The sequence below is a fragment of the Bos mutus genome, chromosome 8, assembly GCF_027580195.1.
Source record: "Bos mutus isolate GX-2022 chromosome 8, NWIPB_WYAK_1.1, whole genome shotgun sequence".
In the NCBI taxonomy this organism is placed as follows: domain Eukaryota; kingdom Metazoa; phylum Chordata; class Mammalia; order Artiodactyla; family Bovidae; genus Bos; species Bos mutus.
In genome coordinates this window covers 22,539,085-22,558,481 of record NC_091624.1, presented here as the reverse complement: position 1 = coordinate 22,558,481, position 19,397 = coordinate 22,539,085, and the positions used below count along the sequence as shown (strand labels likewise).

At 44.0% G+C, this 19,397-nt stretch overlaps 1 protein-coding gene across 3 annotated transcripts in view; it reads left to right on the top strand.

Moving 5' to 3' along the window:
• The first annotated feature begins 8,268 nt into the window (after window positions 1–8,268).
• The window catches only part of TMEFF1 (transmembrane protein with EGF like and two follistatin like domains 1), a 96,461-nt gene continuing 85,332 nt past the window's right edge, over window positions 8,269–19,397 (top strand). For 2 of the 3 annotated variants that reach the window (XM_070375194.1, XM_070375195.1), the window contains exon 1: window positions 8,273–8,885. In XM_070375194.1, the coding sequence (XP_070231295.1) occupies window positions 8,696–8,885 (190 nt within the window). In that variant the 5' untranslated portion in view covers window positions 8,273–8,695. Of the gene's footprint in view, window positions 8,886–19,397 lie in introns of all 3 variants that reach the window. The other variant, XM_070375196.1, reaches the window with a different exon arrangement.

Here is a 19,397-nt window from a genome sequence, read left to right as displayed (position 1 = left end):
TGCCTTTTCTCTGTTTCTTAAACTTGCCATATTCTTATCATTTACAGGTTGAACATCTTTCATAGAATACTGTTCCCTCTCCACTCCCTTTTAACTCTTCATCAGTCTTCTAGGAGTGGCTCAAATATCACTCTTAGGGGAAGTTTTCCTTATACTAGTACCCAACCCCTTGGAGTTAGGGTCCCTGTCTGATGCTTTCACACATCCTTCACAAAATCCTTCATTACTGAAATTTGCCATCTAAAGACTGACTTCCTGTTAGACAGTAAGACAAAGACTGTGTCTATCTGGTTTACCTCTGCCTCCTCACTGCCTAACATGGTTGCCTGGCATGTAATGGGCAATCTCTCTATATTGTTGGGTGAATGGCACTACTGTCCTTGCTCTCCATGCCCTACTCTGACCCCTGCTCCCATTGTTTTTGAAATCACCACTATCAGAGCTGCCAAAGGTCTCACCACTCTTGTTCTGCTTTGAGAGAAACAGCTTTAGTGTGGGGTCTTGCTGTTTCACCTTTACAACTCCCTTCAGTAGGAACCCAGACTAAGAGCCGAATCTAACTATGTTGATCCCAATGATGAGTTCCAAGGCCATCAGACTGTAGGGAATAATTTTCAACTGGCTGCCAAGGGAGAAAGGGAAAGAAAATCACTGACTTCATTCAAGCTCACATATGTATTGGTGAGTTGCTCTATACAGTGACGTGTGCATGGATACACATATGTAAATGTGCATGTACAAACACAGGGTCCAGCTGTCACACTCAAATATGCAAGCATACACACTCCCAGAGGCAACCTTATATATACTCATTCCCTACATATGCACACAGAGAGTAAAAGGACATATGCTTGGCACTTATGCATATATACAGAGGCAAGCTGATATACACTCATTACATATATACACATAGCAAATGACATATGCTCAGTACATATGTGTACATACAGAATCAAGCTGACATACTTAAACATACACAGTGGTAAAAGAGAATTATTTAGATCCATTTGACTCACTCTAATTCCTCCCTGTACTTAACTCCTTGCCTTACTTCTCTTTCATGAGTCTTAAGCCCAGTGGATGCTCTTCTCAAGTGTCCATGCTCTTGTCTCTTCCCTTTGACCCACATGGCTAATTATCACAACTTTCCCTTCTAGTAGCTGGGCTGCCCCTGCCAGTCACCCAGTTGCACTCATGCAGGTCTCTCTAGCAGCCAGCCAGATCAGATGAGCTCTTTAGACTGCCAACTTTAAGGGTGACCATAGGCTTTGGAGTCAGACAGACCTCAGTTTGAGTCCCAAGTCCTACTGCCCACTAGCTGTGTGACCTTGGGAAAATAATTAATTTCTCCAAACCTCAGTTTTCTCATCTACAGAATGAGATTTTGGGAGCATTACTTTATATAATACATGTGGAGCTCTTAGCCTAGTATTTAAATACAGTTTATGGCTACTGCCACTCATACTAACTAACATTTATTTGCTTATTGCTACCTCTACCCAATTATTTATTAAATATTTACAATGTACTAAACATTGTTCTAAGCACTTTATCTATGCAAACCCATTTTATCCTTACCACAACCCTATGAAGTAACTAAAAAATTTATTTCCGTGTTACAGATTATGAAACTGAGGCCCAGAGAATTGAAGTAACTTGCCCAAGGTCATTAAGCTTGCAAGTGGCAGAGTTAAGATGCAAAACCAGATGGTTTGGTTTCAGAGCTTACACTCTTATTTACTATGCTATAGAGACGACTCTTGAGAGTCCCTTGGACTGCAAGGAGATCCAACCAGTCCATCCTAAAGGAGATCAGTCCTGGGTGTTCATTGGAAAGACTGATGCTGAAGCTGAAACTCCAGTACTTTGGCCACCTCATGCGAAGAGTTGACTCATTGGAGAAGACCCTGATGCTGGGAGGGATTGTGGGCAGGAGGAGAAGGGGACGACAGAGGATGAGATGGCTGGATGGCATCACTGACTCAATTGACATGAGTCTGGGTAAACTCTCGGAGTTGGTGATGGACAGGGAGGCCTGGCATGCTGCGATTCATGGGGTCGCAAAGAGTCGAACACAACTGAGTGACTGAACTGAACTCTTACTACAATTTATGGGTGATTGTCCAAGAAGCTATTTTTTTGGTACAATCCTTTTATGAGTTAAACCTTTGGAGAAATTTTTGAATTGCAGCTGAACATTTCCATTTGCCGAAAGATGGAGAAAATCTGCATTCTGTATTTAGAGCAATCCTGAGCAACTGAATGACAAGAAGACTTTCAGGAAAAACCCAGAGGTGGCTCTTCAGTCTCTTTACCCACTCACAGGGACTGTTTGGGTGAGGAGCCTTTCAAATATACACAATTACAGTGGTGAAGCCTGTTCTCAAGGCAGAGTGATGCTATCTCTGTGGATTCCCACAGCACTTTTTGTTCAAATATCTGTAACCCTGGCCTCCTTGGCTTCTGCCCATCTACAGAATTGAGGGCCATTAAGGCCAAGCTCAACATTCAGAAAGATCATGGCATCTGGTCCCATCACTTCATGGGAAATAGATGGGGAAACAGTGGAAACAGTGTCAGACTTTATTTTTTTGGGCTCCAAAATCACTACAGATGGTGACTGCAGCCATGAAATTAAAAGATGCTTACTCCTTGGAAGAAAAGTTATGATCAATCTAGATAGCATTTTGAAAAGCAGGGACATTACTTTGCCAACAAAGGTCCATCTAGTCAAGGCTATGGTTTTTCCAGTGGTCATGTAGGGATGTGAGAGTTGGACTGTGAAGAAAGCTGAGCTCTGAAGAATTGATGCTTTTGAACTGTGGTGTTGGAGAAGACTCTTGAGAGTCCCTTGGACTGCAAGGAGATCCAACCAGTCCATTCTGAAGGAGATCAGCCCTGGGATTTCTTTGGAAGGACTGATGCTAAAGCTGGAACTCCAATACTTTGGCCACCTCATGTGAAGAGTTGACTCATTGGAAAAGACTCTGATGCTGGGAGGGATTGGGGGCAGGAGGAGAAGGGGACGACAGAGGATGAGATGGCTGGATAGCATCACTGACTCAATGGACGTGAGTCTGAGTGAACTCCGGGAGCTGCGATTCATGGTGTCGCAAAGAGTTGGACACGACTGAGCGACTGAACTGAACTGAACTGAAGGCCATGTGGGTAACAAGAATGGTACCTTCAACTGGAGTTGTAATTACGAGCAATGTAATCACAATAATCGCTGTTTATGATGACAAGAAGCCCTAACAAAAGTCTCCTGATGCCTGGCTGGGGGCCTAGGATGGCTTGTGCATACCTTTGTACACCCTGCAGTATTAGTGGTGCCAATCTTTGCGCCATCTTTTATCAGGTGATGGATGATGCTTCTCCACCTGTTCATGCTTGTGATGTGATGGGGCTTTGGAGTCAGAGGAGCCAGGTGACTCCAATGTCCTAGCTTTGTGGTTTAGGTAGGTTACTTAACCTCACGAGTCTCGGTTTCCTCATCTATAAAATGAAACTAATAACCTACCAACAGGATAGATGGGAAAATTAGTGACAAGTAATAGGAAGTGCCTGGCAGTACCTGGGATGTAGCAGGTCTTCAGAGAATTATAGTTACTATTGTTATGGCTCAACCCACCAATGATATTATGGGGTCTCTGCACTAGACTATAAGTTCCATGAGAAGCAGTGACTTCGTTTCGTTCACTACTATTTCTCAGCATCTAGAATAGTGTGTAATTTTTAGTAGGTGCTCAGTAAATATTTGTTGAAGTTTACAACCAGTTGATCTTGTTCTCTGTCCCCACTATGCTGGCTGGCATTCAGACGAATTCACAGGCCCTTGCTCTGATTTTTCTTCTGCCTGGAACACTCCCCTCTTCACCTAGTTAACTCATCCTCCTGATCTAAGCACAAGTACAATTCTTTCAGAGAAACCTCTGACTTTCTCTTCCATAGCCTCTGTTTATACTGTTGCAATTTTACTTTTATTTGTATAACTGATTAATATTTGATTGTAAACTTCATAAGGAGAGGGACCTTATCGGTTGTACTCATCACTGTAAATTTTCAGGGACCAGGGGTAGACCTTCAGTATAAATTTGCTGAATGAATGAATGACTTCCATTATTGTTGTTTTTGACTGTACCATTAAGCTTGTGGGTTTTCAGTTCCCCCAACAGAGATTGAACCTGGTCCACGGCAGTGATAGCCCGAAATTCTAACCACTAGGCCACTAGGGAACTCCCTACTCTTTTCATTTTTTAAAAAATATCCCTCTGTCCAGGAAGTGGTGTCCAATTTCTCGAGTTGGGTCAGAGGTCAATCCCAGGTTTGCATCGGTGCTGAGCCATAAGTCATTCCAGTGTTTTTGAACTGAACTCAAGTACTATGATTCTCTCCTACCAAGGCCAATTTGTCAGTCTCGGAGTTTTCATTACCGCTTATCAGGGCTTTATTATGCTGCTAGACCCTCTAGCACGAGGTCTAGAAAAGTCCGAATTTTGGCTGGGTTGGGAGTGTGAAGTAGGATTTGCCATTTATTCCTCCTTCCCCCACCCCCCTCTATTTCTATCTAGTGTTTATCATACTGGGTTGTAATTATTAATTTTTTAGATGTATCACCCCCTCATCCCCTAGCAAGGCAGGACTAGCTCTTGGTCCCAGAGGACTGAAAGAATGCAATGAGATTTGTTGAAGGAATGCAATGTTTTCCATGAATGAAGTTTTACTGAGGAAAAAAATCAGCTCAAAGGAGAGGGCACTACCTGTTTTTTTTTTTTTTTTAAACCTGAGTCAGTAAGTCTCTTTTTGTTTAAGTTAATTTGGGTTCCGTTTTCTGTGACTTGGATCTGAAAACATTCTGATAGAGCATAATCCATGGTGTTCAGATATAGAATCTGACAGATCATTGTTAAAAAATGTTTATTCCATAGTAACTCCTTCTTACCTCTCTAAGAAGAACAGACTTCTCTACCTCTGTCTCTGGGCTCAGCTATGAGACTTGCTTTAGCCAGTGGCATCATAGCAGACACGTACAAAGAGGGGTGTGAAAAGTGCTTGCACAGTTGGTTATGCCCCTTGTACCTCTGCCACCTCCATAAAAACTGGTTCCCTCAGGTTCTGCCCCTTCAGCTGGGGCCCCAAAGTGCATACGCCTGAAGAAGATCAGAACTCAACCTGCACATAGGAGCCAAGCCCAGTTGAACCTGCGGTTTGGAGCCCAGCCACTCAGCCAAGCCTACGGTCAACCCCCAGACCTATGAGAAATGAATGTTTATTGCTGGTTGCTGTAAACAAATGACAGGTTGCTGCCATGTTGTAGTTGTTATGGAGCAATCACTGATAGGCCAGGGGTTTCCAAACTGGCAGTGTATGTGAATTACTTAGACAACTTTAAAGTAAATAAGGGATACTTGAGCTTCCCCCAGAATTCCTGGAGTCGTATTCAGAAATCTATATTCTTTTAAAACTGACTGGGTGATTTAAAAAAAAATATATGCATTTTTGGCTGCTTTGGGTCTTAGTTGCGGCATGCAGTGAGCAGGCTGAGTTGCTCTGCAGCATATGGGATCCCAGTTCCAAGACCAGGGATTGAATCTGCACCCTCCTCCCGCACCTCCCCCCACCCCAACTTCTGCTGGAAGGTGGATTTCTAACCACTGAACCACCAGGGAAGTTTCCTCTGGATGGTTTTCATGTAGTGAGTTCCCCACTCTTTTGCTGGCTGAGTGGGTCACCAAAGTTAAGGCATGTGATGGGGATTCTATTAGATGACCACTAAGATTTTTTTTAACTTTAAAAATTTATTGGGGTATAGTTGATTTACGTGTTAGTTTCAAGTATATAACAGAGATTCAAAATTTTTATAGATTTCATTTAAAGTTATTATAAAATGTTGGCTATATTCCCTGTGCCGTTCAATATATCCTTGTAGCTTATTTATTTTATGCATGGAAGTTTGTACTTCTTAAGATCTTTTTTCCTCTCTGAGACCGAATGATTGAAGTCAGAGGACTCCTGTTTCTGAAGTACAATCCTTTTCAATTTGAAAACTTCTGAGAAATCTGTGTTAAATTTTTCTTACCTGATTTGGAGAAAGATGCAGAAATAAATGATCTGTGATTTATGGCCATAGGGTTTTTGGTTTTATTTAAGGATTGTCTCCTCAAAGTATTTCTTCCTGGACTATGGTTAGCAGTCAAATGAAAATTAAAAGCAGAAGACTGGGGTTTGGAGAGCCAAACACATGGCAGGAAAAAATCACTGGGGAGGTCATGTTTAATGGAGAAGCTGTTGAAGGAATGGTCTGAGAAGGAGCCTTTAGCTGTGGCTTGGCAGTCAGGAACTCGAGATCACACCTAATGCAGAAGCTAGTTGAATTTCAGCTGTAATAACTGCCATGCCACAGCCCAGTTTAGAGTTTTGAGGCAATCTTAATAAAATGTTTCAAATGTGAATTTATATAAAAAGCATGATGAACATATACTTCAAAAGAAAATAGCTTTTTAAAGTTTTAACAAAAATTTTCATTGAAAAAAATTCAAAAAACACAGACAAGTATAAAGGACAGGAGTCTTATTCATCAGCTCACTTTTTAGAGATAACCACTGCTAATATATCACTATATTCTTTTGAACTTTTTTTTCCTATATACACACATGTCTATTTAATAAAAATAAGATTTTCTTACACATACTCACTGGTATCCTTTTTTCCTTGTCAGTAAACACTGATCTAATCTACTCCATTGCAAAAAGAGGTACCATACTTTAGTTCCCACAGATGGACATTTAGTTGATATTTACTATTATAAAAAGGCTGTGATGGATATTCATATAGACATTTTGTGCTCTTGTCCAATTATTTCTTTAGGATAAATTCCAATTCTTGGAATTGCTAGATTAAAGGATAAATGTTTTAAAGGTTTCTGATACATAGTTGAATTGCTCACCTCAAACATAAATTAATAAAGCAAGGTTTTGTCATTTCTTCTGGGCTTCCCCTGTGGGTCAGCTGGGTAAAGAATCCACCTGCAATTCTTGAGACCAGAATTCGATCCCTGGGTTGGGAAGATCCCCTAGAGAAGGGACGGGTGATCCACTCCAGTATTCCGGCCTGGAGAATTCCATGGACTGTATAGTCCATGGGGTAGCAAAGAGACACGACTGAGCGGCTTTAACTTTGTCATTTATCTCTTTTAGTCATCATCAGGACAAGAAAGCTTGTCGGCTTAATCTGCCTTTTACTACTACTGGGTTTAAATATCTTTTTATATATTTATTGTCTGTATTTAATCTGAATAAGACATTAGCGCCCCTTTTGTTTTTTTTACCTCTATCAACCTTTTATTCCTGATTCATATTGTTGTCTCCTATTTACAGTGAAGATATTATCCCTAGTGTGGTTTTTTGCCTGTGGCAGCTTTCCACACATTAAAAAATTTTATGAGTCAAATTCATCAGTTTTTCAACGAGATTTATAAATTCCTTTTTAGGTGAGAGGCAGCATAAAAGAATGAAAAAAGTAGAGGAATTTCAAACAGTTCAGTCCATCATCTTATTGCTGTGGCTGGGTCTCACTCATTTCGCACAATGTGGTAGGAAGAGCACTGGGTTGGGAGTCGGATCACCTTTCTCTGGCTCTCAACTTCCTCCTCTGTAGAAGAGGGATGAGAGTGAAAACTCCTTTGTAGGGCCGTAAGAAAGAACTGGAGGGAATTTGAGTCCTATCTAAATATTAGCTATTCTTAGTGGGAGAGGGCAATACAGAATTTTAAAAACTATTTTAAATTCAGTTGGTGTTTGTGGGAATAGGGTAAGGGTGAGGAACCCAGTAATTCAGCCATTTACCCCCATCTCTAAGAACGACAAAGCTGGAGTCAGAACGTGAGTTCTAATTCTGGGGTCCTGCCCGTTTTCCTCGTAGGTGACCTTGGACAAGTCACCTTCACTTCTCCCCGGCTCAGTTTCTTCACCTAGGGAATAGCTATATAATAGCCCACCTGCCCTTTTCCCCGCCAAACTGCTGGGCCAAGGAAACGCTTCAAAAACGCTCACAAAAGGGCGGCAAAAACGTCTGTCAGGGTAACGCCTTCGGAGCCTGCTCGGCGCCCGCCGGCCCCGGGTGGCTGGACCGAAGGGCGGCCGCGCCCCCCAACCCCCGCCAGTGCTCCCGCCCCGCCGCAGGAACAATAGCTCCCCCGGAGGCGGCGCCGGCCGCGGGCGGGGGCGGAGCTGCGGGCGCGGGCGCTAGGGGTGTGCGCGGGGCGGGGTCGCAGCCACCCCTCCCGCCGGCGGCTCTGTCACGCGCCCCGCACCGGGCGGGCCGGGGTCTTTGTGACGCGGCGGCGACAGCCGCGGACACAAAGGGAAGGCGAGGAGTCGAGCGAGGGGCTGGGCCTGACCCTGCCCCGCGACCCCCGCCCGCCGCGCGCGCGCGCCCGCTCGTTCCCCGGCATCGGTCTCCCCGCGCGGGCTCGCACGCTCGCGCGCACTCGCCCCGACCCTCCGACTCCGTCCCGAGCGCGGCTGGCCCGGGCCTGGCGGGCGCTGCGGGTGGGGCGGGGATGCTGAGGGGCAGCTCCTCGGCGCAGCGGCGCGGCTGCTAGGAGGCGCCGAGGCAGCGGCGGGGCTCCCGGCGCGCGGCTGGATGCCCCGGGCCTGCGGCTCCCTGCGCTTCCCGCCGTCCAGGGGCGCCAGCCATGGGCGCCGTGGCCGCTGAGGCGCCGCTCCGGCTGCCGGCCGCGCCCCCGCTCGCCTTCTGCTGCTACACGTCGGTGCTTCTGCTCTTCGCCTTCTCTCTGCCCGGGAGCCGCGCGTCCAACCAGCCCCCGGGTGGCGGCGGCGGCGGGGACTGTCCGGGCGGCAAAGGCAAGAGCATCAACTGCTCAGGTAGGACCGGCCGGAGCGCGCCTCTGCGGCCCCTCCTTCCTTCCGCCCCCGCGCCTCCTCCCGCCCGGTCCCCGCGACGCGGCCCGGCCAGGCCGGGGCGTGGGGGTCCCGGGAGCCAGGCCGAGGGCGAGCGAGGGCGCCGGGCGGGGCGCGAGCGCGCGATGCGGGCTTGGGGACCCGCGTGGGGCCGGGGAGTGGCCGTGCGTGCGTCCGTGTGTGCCAAGTGGCTGGGCGCGGGCGGCCGGGCTTGTGGGGAGGGGATGAGGCCGGGTCGGCAAGTGGGAGGCAGCCGGCTGGGGCTCCGGTGTGGTCGTGGGTGTGCACGCGGGAGCGCATGTTTGTGTTGTGAAGGCTCAGGGGAGGGAGGGGGGCGGCCCCAGACAGGGCTTTTCTGTGTGCTTGTGTGACGATGAGGGGCCAGGGGAGTGACCGTGCGCTGGGGAGGTTCCTTCTTGGGGGGCCCTGGCTTCTCTAAGGGGTCGTGTGGGAAAGGGGAGCGGCTGGTCCAGAGGTCGCAGATCGGCCATGGAGCGTGACTGTGTGTGTCTTTTGGGTTGAGAGGTGGGCGCTCCGGGCTCGGAGTGATCCCGGGTCTGTGGATATGAGCAGGGAAAGTCCTGGGGCCATGGAAGTGACCCTCTGTTGTATGCGTTGTGCTGGGTGAAGCCAGGGGCTCAGGGATGTGCCGGGGTACACATTGAGGAGGAAGGAAGGGGGTCCTGGAGTAAACCCCGTGTGTGTGGATTCAGAGGGACGTTAGCTAGGGAATCATCATGCTGTGTAGGATGTGGGTAACAGAAGGAGGTAATTAGGTCTCCGGGAGTGCCTCTGTGTAGAAAGGTGTGCCCCGGGTTAAGCTGGTGTGTGAAGAGGGAACCGGTTCCGAGGGAATGGTCCTGTGCGTGCGTTGGGCTGTTGTAGGAGGGCTTGGAGATTGGCAGCCACGGGAGCAAGGGAGTGACCTCTCCCCTCTCTCCAAGGCCGTCTGCCCCCACAGCTGGTGCAAACAAAGAGCTTGCTGGGGCTGTAATGGACGAGACTGGGGAGGAGGGGATCCTGGCAGTAAAGTTCCCTCTTCCTTTCACGACGGGTCCCAGAGGAGCCCTGGGGCAAGGAGAGGCTTCCAGGTCTCATTTAGGGGTGCGTAGGTCCTCCTGGAGCTGGCCTGGCAGATGCTGGTGATCATAAGCCACAGCCTGGCTAACTTGCCTTCTATCAGTTCTCATTTTCCACTAGTGTTCTTTAAATCAAGTGTGGGAGCAGAGGCTTGGAGGTCGGGGGTGGGGCTGAAGAGAGATTGGACTTCAGGTCACAGAGAACCCTTTGGTTAGCCTGCCAGACAACCTTTGTACCCAGAGGGCTCTTGAAAGGGGCATTGTTTCTAGGGGAGTGAGGGAGCAAGTGGGGCTCAGCACAGATGTTTTTGCTACCCTAAATCAAGAAAACCTTTGGCCTGCTGTTTAGATTTGAAGGTCTGAAATCTTTTAGTAATTTTCATAATGGCATATTTTATGATGGGGGAGGGGTTATGAGCACAGTAAACAATAGCATGTCCATTAAAAGCTTTTCCATCCATGTAATAACTTTTACTTTATTTTTCTAATGTTAAGTGGAATAGGGGATAATGCTTTAATATATAATCACACTTTAATGGTTAAGAATAAAAGTCATTAGTATGTTAGCATGCCCTTTTGCAACAAATATTGGCTACCAAACTTCTAAGTGATCGCACCATGTCAAAATATTTTATGGGATAATGTGCTGTGGTTATTTGTTCTTGCTGAGCTAATTTGTCCTTAGCAAAATAAAGTGTGTATTGATGGATGTTTTTGGGTATGCTTGCTAACTCTGGTGGATAATACAAATTTTTAAAAAAGACATAGAGGGCTGAAAACCCACGTGGTGTGGAAAAAAGGAAAGATTTGGGGATTGTGGCCCTTGCTAGGCAACTGTATGATTTGGAGCAAGTTACCTAATTTTCTTAATTTACTCTTTTGTTAAAGGGATTTGGATTTAATAATATCTGAGCCTTATTTAAAGGGTGTATTGATATTTTGATATGTATACCAATAAATTAAGCTTATTACATAAAATGTTTCTAATGCTAAGATATACTTGAATAACTCTGGGTCTAAAACTAAGGGTTCTAACTAAATGGTATTTGTAGATTCTTGTAGTAATTGTTCCTAGGATGAAGATCTGGGAGTAATTCATATGGAAAATAAATTTTTTAGAGTTGATTAATTAGAGAGCTGTAGTACTGCAGTTTGGACATTTGTTGTTGTTGCCATTTAGTTGCTAAGTCTTGTCTGACTCTTTTGTGACCCCATGGACTATAGCCTGCCAGGCTCCTCAGTCCATGGGATTTCCCAGGCAAGAATACTGGAGTGGGTTGCTATTTCCTTCTCTATGGGATCTTCCTGACCCAGGGATCAAACCCGTGTCTCCTTCATTGGCAGGCGGGTTTTTTTTACCACTGAACCACCAGAGAAGTCCAGTTTAGACATACAGTTCAGTTCAGTCGCTCAGTCGTGTCTGACTCTTTGCAACTCTGGACTGCAGCACACCAGATGTCCCTGTCCATCACTAACTCCCAGAGTTTACTCAAACTCATTTCCATTGAGTTGGTGATGCCATAAAACCATCTCATCCTCTGTCGTCCTCTTCTCCTCCAGTCTTCAATCTTTCCCAGCATCAGAGTCTTTTCAAATGAGTCAGTTCCTTGCATCAGGTGGCCAAAGTATTGGAGTTTCAGCTTCAGCATCAGTCCTTCCAATATTTAGGACCAATTTCCTTTAGGATGGACTGGTTGGATCTCCTTGCAGTCCAAGGGACTCTCAAGACTTTTCTCCAACACCACAATTCAAAAGCGTCAATTCTTTGGCACTCAGCTTTCTTTATAATCCAATTCTCACATCCATACATGACTACTGACAAAACCATAGCTTTGACTAGATGGACCTTTGTTGGCAAAGTAATGTCTGCTTTTTAGAATGCTGTCTAGATTGATCATAACTTTTCTTCCAAGGAGCAAGTATCTTTTAATTTCATGGCTCCAGTCACCTCTGCAGTGATTTTGGAGCCCCCAAAATAAAGTCTGTCACTGTTTCCACTCAAACTATGCACAGTTGCACTCATCTCACACACTAGTAAAGTAATGCTCAAAATTCTCCAAGCCAGGCATCAATAGTATGTGAACCCTGAACTTCAGATGTTCAAGCTGGATTTAGAAAAGGCAGAGGAATCAGAGACCAAATTGCCAATATTGGTTGGATCATCGAAAAAGCAAGAGAGTTCCAGAAAAACATCTATTTCTGCTTTATTGACTATGCCAAAGCCTTCCACTGTGTGGATCACAACAAACTGTGGAAAATTCTGAAAGAGATGGGAATACCAGACCACCTGACCTGCCTCCTGAGAAATCTGTATGCAGGTCAAGAAACAACAGTTAGAACTGGACATGGAGCAACAGACTGGTTCCAAATGGGGAAAGGAGTACGTCAAGGCTGTATATTGTCACCCTGCTTCTTTAACTTACATGCAGAGTACATCATGAGAAATGCTGGACTGGATGAAGCACAAGCTGGAATCAAGATTGCCGGGAAAAATATCAATAACCTCAGATATCAGATGACACCACCCTTATAGCAAAAAGTGAAGAAGAACTAAAGAGCCTCTTGATGAAAGTGAAAGAGGAGAGTGGAAAAGTTGGCTTAAAGCTCAACATTCAGAAAACTAAGATCATGGCATCTGGTCCCATCACTTCATGGCAAATAGATGGGGAAACAGTGAAAACAGACTTTATTCTTTGGGGGGGCTCCAAAATCACTGCAGATGGTGACTGCAGTCATGAAATTAACAGACGCTTGCTCCTTGGAAGAAAAGTTATGACCAACTTTGACAGCATGCTAAAAACTGGAGACGTTACTTTGCCAACAAAGATTTGTCTAGTCAAAGCTATGGTTTTTCCAGTAATCATGTATGATGTGAGAGTTGGACTATAAAGAAAGCTGAGTGCTGAAAGATTGAAGCTTTTGAATTGTGGTGTTGGAGAAGACTCTTGAGAGTCCCTTGGACAAGGAGATCCAACCAGTCCATTCTAGAGAAAATCAGTCCTGAATATTCATTGAAGGCCTGATGCTGAAGCTGAAACTCCAATACTTTGGCCACCTGATGCGAAGAAGGGACTCATTTGAAAAGACCCTGATGCTGGGAAAGATTGAAGGTGGGAGAAGAAGGGGACAACAGAGGATGAGATGGTTTTATGGCATCACTGACTCAATGGACATGAGTTTGAGTAAACTCCGGGAGTTGGTGATGGACAGGGAGGCCTCTCATGCTGCAGTCCATGGGGTTGCAAAGAGCTGGACACGACTGAGCGACTGAACTGTTTCCACTGTTTCCACATGAGTGCAGCATTTCTCATGATGTATGCATCTATTAATGCAGCTTGAGATTGTGCCTTGTGTTTTTTTAAGTAGCTTTATTACCCAGGCATTTCCCACATAAACTGGTTTACTTCTCTACATGTTTGAATTTTAAAATCTAAATACTGGCCTTGACTACCTGTTAATTTTCATTTGGGGTTTTTGACCATTGTTTTAACCTATTCTGACCTTTCTGAAAACTGATTCTGTCAGGCTATGTGAGTTGGCTCACAGCCCTGTGGCCCTTGTAAATGTGAGGAGAAAGTCTGCGGCTTCTTAAATTAATAGAAGTTGTTTAGATCATGGAAAAGTATGGAACTCTGTGATATTTTACTGTAGACTTCTTTCCAAATTGGTTGATGTTGATACATTAATCAGCCGGATGTTCAACCAGCTATGTATCTTCCTAGTTGTATATAACAGATTTTTTAGCTTCTGCTGTTAACATTTTCCCAATTTGCTCACCAGTCTATCATTTAGAAGATTCTGTCAGATTGTCTTGTTAGAATATCTGTATCATCCCTTTTCCATTCTTAGTAGTCATATCAAAAAGCAAATGTCTATAGTCTGCCTTAATTGAGAGCCCATGGTGGCTTTTTCTTTTCATTGTGTTAAAAAACTTACTGACCCATTCTAGAGTTTTTCAGTGGATATGTGGCAGCTTTACCTATGGATGTTTTTTCTGGGTTTGTTTTTTCTTTTTTGAAAATTGAGAGTGCATTCTTTCCTTTCTGGTCTTCTGGCATCTTGTCAAGATAGCTTAGGTAATCAGTAGTCAGATCTTAAAAGTTTTTTTCAGCATTATGGAATGTGATTTGTTTGGATCAGAAGCAGATTCCTTTGAACTAGCTCTGTATTCCATTAATGTCCGCTTTCCATGTCGCTTCCCTTAGATGGTAGCTCCCTTTTTTCAGGGTCTGCCTTCCCAGTTTTTGAAGGTCCTATTCTTTGGTGAAGATTACTAAAGCAGAGAAGAAACTGAAAGGGTCTGCATGTCCCTGTCACCTCTTGATGTTACAATATCTTTGCTAAGCCTTTTGTTTATCTCTTCTTGTTCAAAACAAGCCCTTTAAAAAAAAAAAAAGTTGTTCTCTTGTCTAAGTTTTCTACTCGTTCTAGACTTTATACTTATTGATCATTATCTTGTTGTTTGTGCTTGCTATTTTTTAATAATTTTATGGATTGTTTTGTTTTTGGCAGCACTGTGTCTTGGTTGCTGCGCAGGCTTTCCTCTAGGTGCGGTGAGCTGTGGCTCCTCTCCACTTGTGTGCACGGGCTTCTTGTGGCGCCTTCTCTTGTTGCAGAGCACAGCTCTAAGGTGCAGCTCCCTGGCTCCAGCACCGATTTCAGTAGTTGTGGTGCACGGCTCACTTGCTCCTCAGCGTTTGGGATCTTCCTGGATCAGGGATTGAACCTGTGTTTCCTGTGTTAGCAGGCAGATTCTTTACCACTGAGCCTCCAGGGAAGCCCTGTACTTATTATTTTAAAAAATCTACCTTACCAGAGAGGTTTCATGTTCATCCAAAGAGAAAAATGTTTGGAAATACGTGATTTATGTGAAGAACAATTAACCTTGAGCCCAGGAGACCAGGTGACCTTAGCCATGCTGCTTTTTTTTTTTTTCATTTGTAATGTGAAGATAATGATAACAGTCCTTTTTGGCTCTAGGGTGTTAGAGAAGAACAAATGAGGCTAAACATATGAGACAATGCTATTTTAGGGATTGGGGTTAAAGAGAAAGAAAAACATTTTAAGAGACCAGCAAGCTGCATTGGTGAGAGTTGTAAGGTGGAGAATTTGAAGTAGGTTTTTAAAGTGTCACAGAAATCCAGATCCTCTGATTGTGGTGTGGTTAAGAATGATATAAATGGTTGATATAAACTTCGTATTAAGAGAAGTTTCTCATTGAGAAATTAAGGAAACAATCCCATTTACCGTCACATCAAAAAGAATAAAAATGCCTAGGAATAAATCTACCTAAGGAGACAAAAGATCTGTATTCCAAAAACTCTAAGATGCTAATGAAAGAAATTGAAGACGGCACAAACGGAGGGAAAGATAGACGGTGTTCTTGGATTGGAAGAATCAATATTGTTAAAATGACCATACTACCCAAGGCAATCTGCTGTCAAATTACCAATGCTATTTTTCACAGAAATGGAACAAAAATTTAAAAAATCTGTATGGAAGGACTTGCCTCGTGGTCCAGTGGTTGGGAATCTGCCTGCCAATGAATGCGACACATGTTTGATCCCTGGTCTGTGAACTAAAATCCCACATGTCTCAGGGCAGCTGAGCCCCTTACACCTTAGACCCCGTCCGCCACAACAGGAGAAGCGAGTGCAGTGAGCAGCTTGTGCTCGCCCCAACTAGAGCAAGCCCGTGCACAGCAGTTGAGAGCCTGGGTGTTACAAGGACGACCCGGCACAGCCAAAAGTAAGTAAATAAATAAATGTTTAGAAGAATCTGTATGGAAACACAAAAAACTCCCAATAGCCAAAACGACGTTGAGAAACAACGGGATGGGGGGACGGGGAGAGAAAACCAGCTCCCTGACTTCAGACTGTACTACAAAGCTACAGTAATCAAAAGTGTATGCTATTGGCACAAAAACAGACATATTAGATCCATGGAATAGGATAGAAAGCCCAGAAATAAACCCACACACTTACGGTCAAATAATCTAGGACAAAGGAGGCGAGAATATACAGTGGAGAAAAGACAGTCATCTTCACTAAGTGGTGCTGGGAAAACTGGACAGCCACACGTAAAAGAATGAAATTAGAGGGAATTTCCTGGTTTGTCCAGTGGTTAGGACTTGGCGCTTTAACTGCCAGGTCCTGGGTTTGATCCCAAGTCAGGGAACTAAGATCCTGCAAGCTGCACAGCGCTGCAAAAAAATAAAGAATGAAATGAGAACATTCTCTAATAACCGTATACAAAAATAAAAGTGGATTAAAGACCTAAATATAAGAGCAGATACTTCGATATTTATAGAGGAAAACATTGGCAGAACACTCTTTGAGATAAATTGCAGCAGTATTTTTTTGGATCCATCTCCTAGAGTAATGGAAATAAAAGCAAAAATAAACAAATAGGAAGTAAGTGCCTTGTTAGTGGCAATTCAGGATTTTGGGGGATAAAAAGTGAATTTTTTGTAATTGGTACAATATTTTGATCAGGACATCTCTAAATCCCTGGTATGTAATATGTGAGTGTTGAACCTTGATTGAGTACCTGCAGTTCAGTCAGTTCAGTTCAGTTGTTCAGTTGTGTCCGACTCTTTGCGGCCCCATGAATTGCAGCATGCCAGGCCTCCCTGTCCATCACCAACTCCCGGAGTTCACCCAAACTCACATGCATCGAGTCGGTGATGCCATCCAGCCATCTCATCCTCTGTCGTCCCCTTCTCCTCCTGCCCCCAATCCCTCCCAGCATCAGGGTCTTTTCCAGTGAGTCAACTCTTCACATGAGGTGGCCAAAGTACTGGAGTTTCAGCTTTAGCATCAGTCCTTCCAATGAACACCCAGGACTGATCTCCTTTAGGATGGACTGGTTGGATCTCCTTGCAGTCCAAGGGACTCTCAAGGGTTTTCTCCAGCACCACAGTTCAAAAGCATCAATTCTTCAGCGCTCAGTGTTCTTCACAGTCCAATTCTCACATCCATACATGACCACTGATAAAACCATAGCCTTGACTAGACGAACCTTTGTTGGCAAAGTAATGTCTCTGCTTTTGAATATGCTGTCTAGGTTGGTCATAACTTTCCTTCCAAGGAGTAAGTGTCTTTTAATTTCATGGCTGCAGTCACCATCTGCAGTGATTTTGGAGCCCAGAAAAATAAAGTCTGACACTGTTTCCACTGTTTCCCCATCTATTTGCCATGAAGTGATGGGACTGGATGCCATGATCTTCGTTTTCTGAATGTTGAGCTTTAAGCCAACTTTTTCACTCTCCACTTTCACTTTTGTCAAGAGGCTCTTTAGTTCCTCTTCACTTTCTGCGATAAAGGTGGTGTCATCTGCATATCTGAGATTATTGATATTTCTCCCGGCAATCTTGCTTCCATCTTGTGCTTCTTCCAGTCCAGTGTTTCTCATGATGTACTCTACATATAAGTTAAATAAGCAGGGTGACAATATACAGCCTTGACGTACTCCTTTTCCTATTTGGAACCAGTCTGTTCCATGTCCGGTTCTAACTGTTGCTTCCTGACCTGCCTACAGATTTCTCAAGAGGCAGATCAGGTGGTCTGGTATTCCCTTCTTTCAGAATTTTCCACAGTTTGTTGTGATCCACACAGTGGAAGGCTTTGTCATAGTCAGTAAAGCAGAAATAGATGTTTTTCTGGAACTCTCTCACTTTTTCCATGATCCAGCGGATGTTGGCAATTTGATCTCTGGTTCTTCTGCCTTTTCTAAAACCAGCTTGAACATCAGGAAGTTCATGGTTCACGTATTGCTGAAGCCTGGCTTGGAGAATTTTGAGCATTACTTTACTAGTATGTGAGATGAGTGCAATTGTGCGGTAGTTTGAACATTCTTTGGCATTGACTTTCTATGTTCTAATATACTAGATAGTAAGGGAAATATATTAGAGGTCATCCCTGCCTTCAGAGGCCTTATATTCCAACAGAAGTGGTTGGTTAACCTCTTAAAAATACATGCAGGAAATTTGTTTAGTACATCTGGGCTTTCTCCCCTTTTCCCCCACTCCCTCAATAATAAGCATTTATTGACCACTGACAGCAGCAGCAGCAGCAATGGAGTTTTTAAAAGGTGTACAGTTAAAGTGATTTTAGTATAATTATAAAGTCATACAACCATCACCACTATCTTAATTCCAGAACATTTCACTCCCCCCAAATCCTGTACTTACTAACAGCGATTCCATATTCCTCTTCACCCTGCCCCTCCCCCCTTCCCCCAAGCCCTTAACAACTACTAATCTTTTTCCTGACCTTATGGATCTGCCTGTTTTGAACATTGAATATAAAGGGCATCATGTAGTATGTGGCCTTTTGTGATTGACTTCTTTCACATTTTTTCAGGGGTCATCATCCATGTTATAGCATGTATCAGAACTTTATTCCTTTTATGGCTGAGTAATACTCTGTAGTATGGATATATGTGGCACCTTTTTGCTTTTCCATCAGCTAATGGACAGTGGGCTGTTTTCACATTTTGGCTGTTATGAATAATGCTGCTATGAACATATATGTACAAGTTTTTTTGTGGACCTGTGTTTTCAATTCTCGTTTAACGTTTTGAGAAACTGGCAAACTGGTTCCCAAAGCAGCTGCAACCATTTTAGATTTTCGTCAACAATGTACAAGGGTTCCAATTTCTCCACATCCTCTCCAACACTTGTTACTACCTTTTTGATTATAGTTCTAGTTGGAGTCCTAATTGAAGTTGTGGATCAGTGAGGTTTTGATTTGTGTTTCTGTAATGACATTGAGCACATTGTGCTTAAAGGCTATTTATATATTTTGTTTGGAGGAATTTCTCTACAGATCCTTTGCTGAGCTTGATTTTAACCTTCTGTATTAAACATTCCCTTAGTGAACCATATTATCCAAATCCTACAGCTTACAGATGCTCCAGTGGTAGGTTTGCTCTGGTTTGTCTGTGTATTGTTTGATTTCTCTGCTTACCAAGAATCAGTTGTGTTTGTTTTCAAGTTTATTTATACCAGTGGTATAATAAATATTACTCAATTAATAGGCACAGATGAACAGCAGTGAAGAAAACAAATAAGTATTAATAAATATTACTCAAATAGATGAAATGTGAATGCAAAAAGCAGCTGTTTTTCTGAATTGCTTTGGAAAGACTTGAGAAAGGCATGAAGCTGCGAGAATTGCCTTTCAGTGAATTAAACTGTGGTCAGTGCAACCAAAACAGATTGGGGAAACCTTACAAATCTGGGAGGATTCTAGTCCTAGAAAACTTTGCAGATAGTTAAAAGTCTTGTTCTACTGTGAAAGGGAGGAAAATGGACATTGTAGATTATGGATTATGATTGTGGTTTATCCAAGGAAGTAGAGAGCTGCGTTTGGCAGACCCATACTCAAAGAAGAGG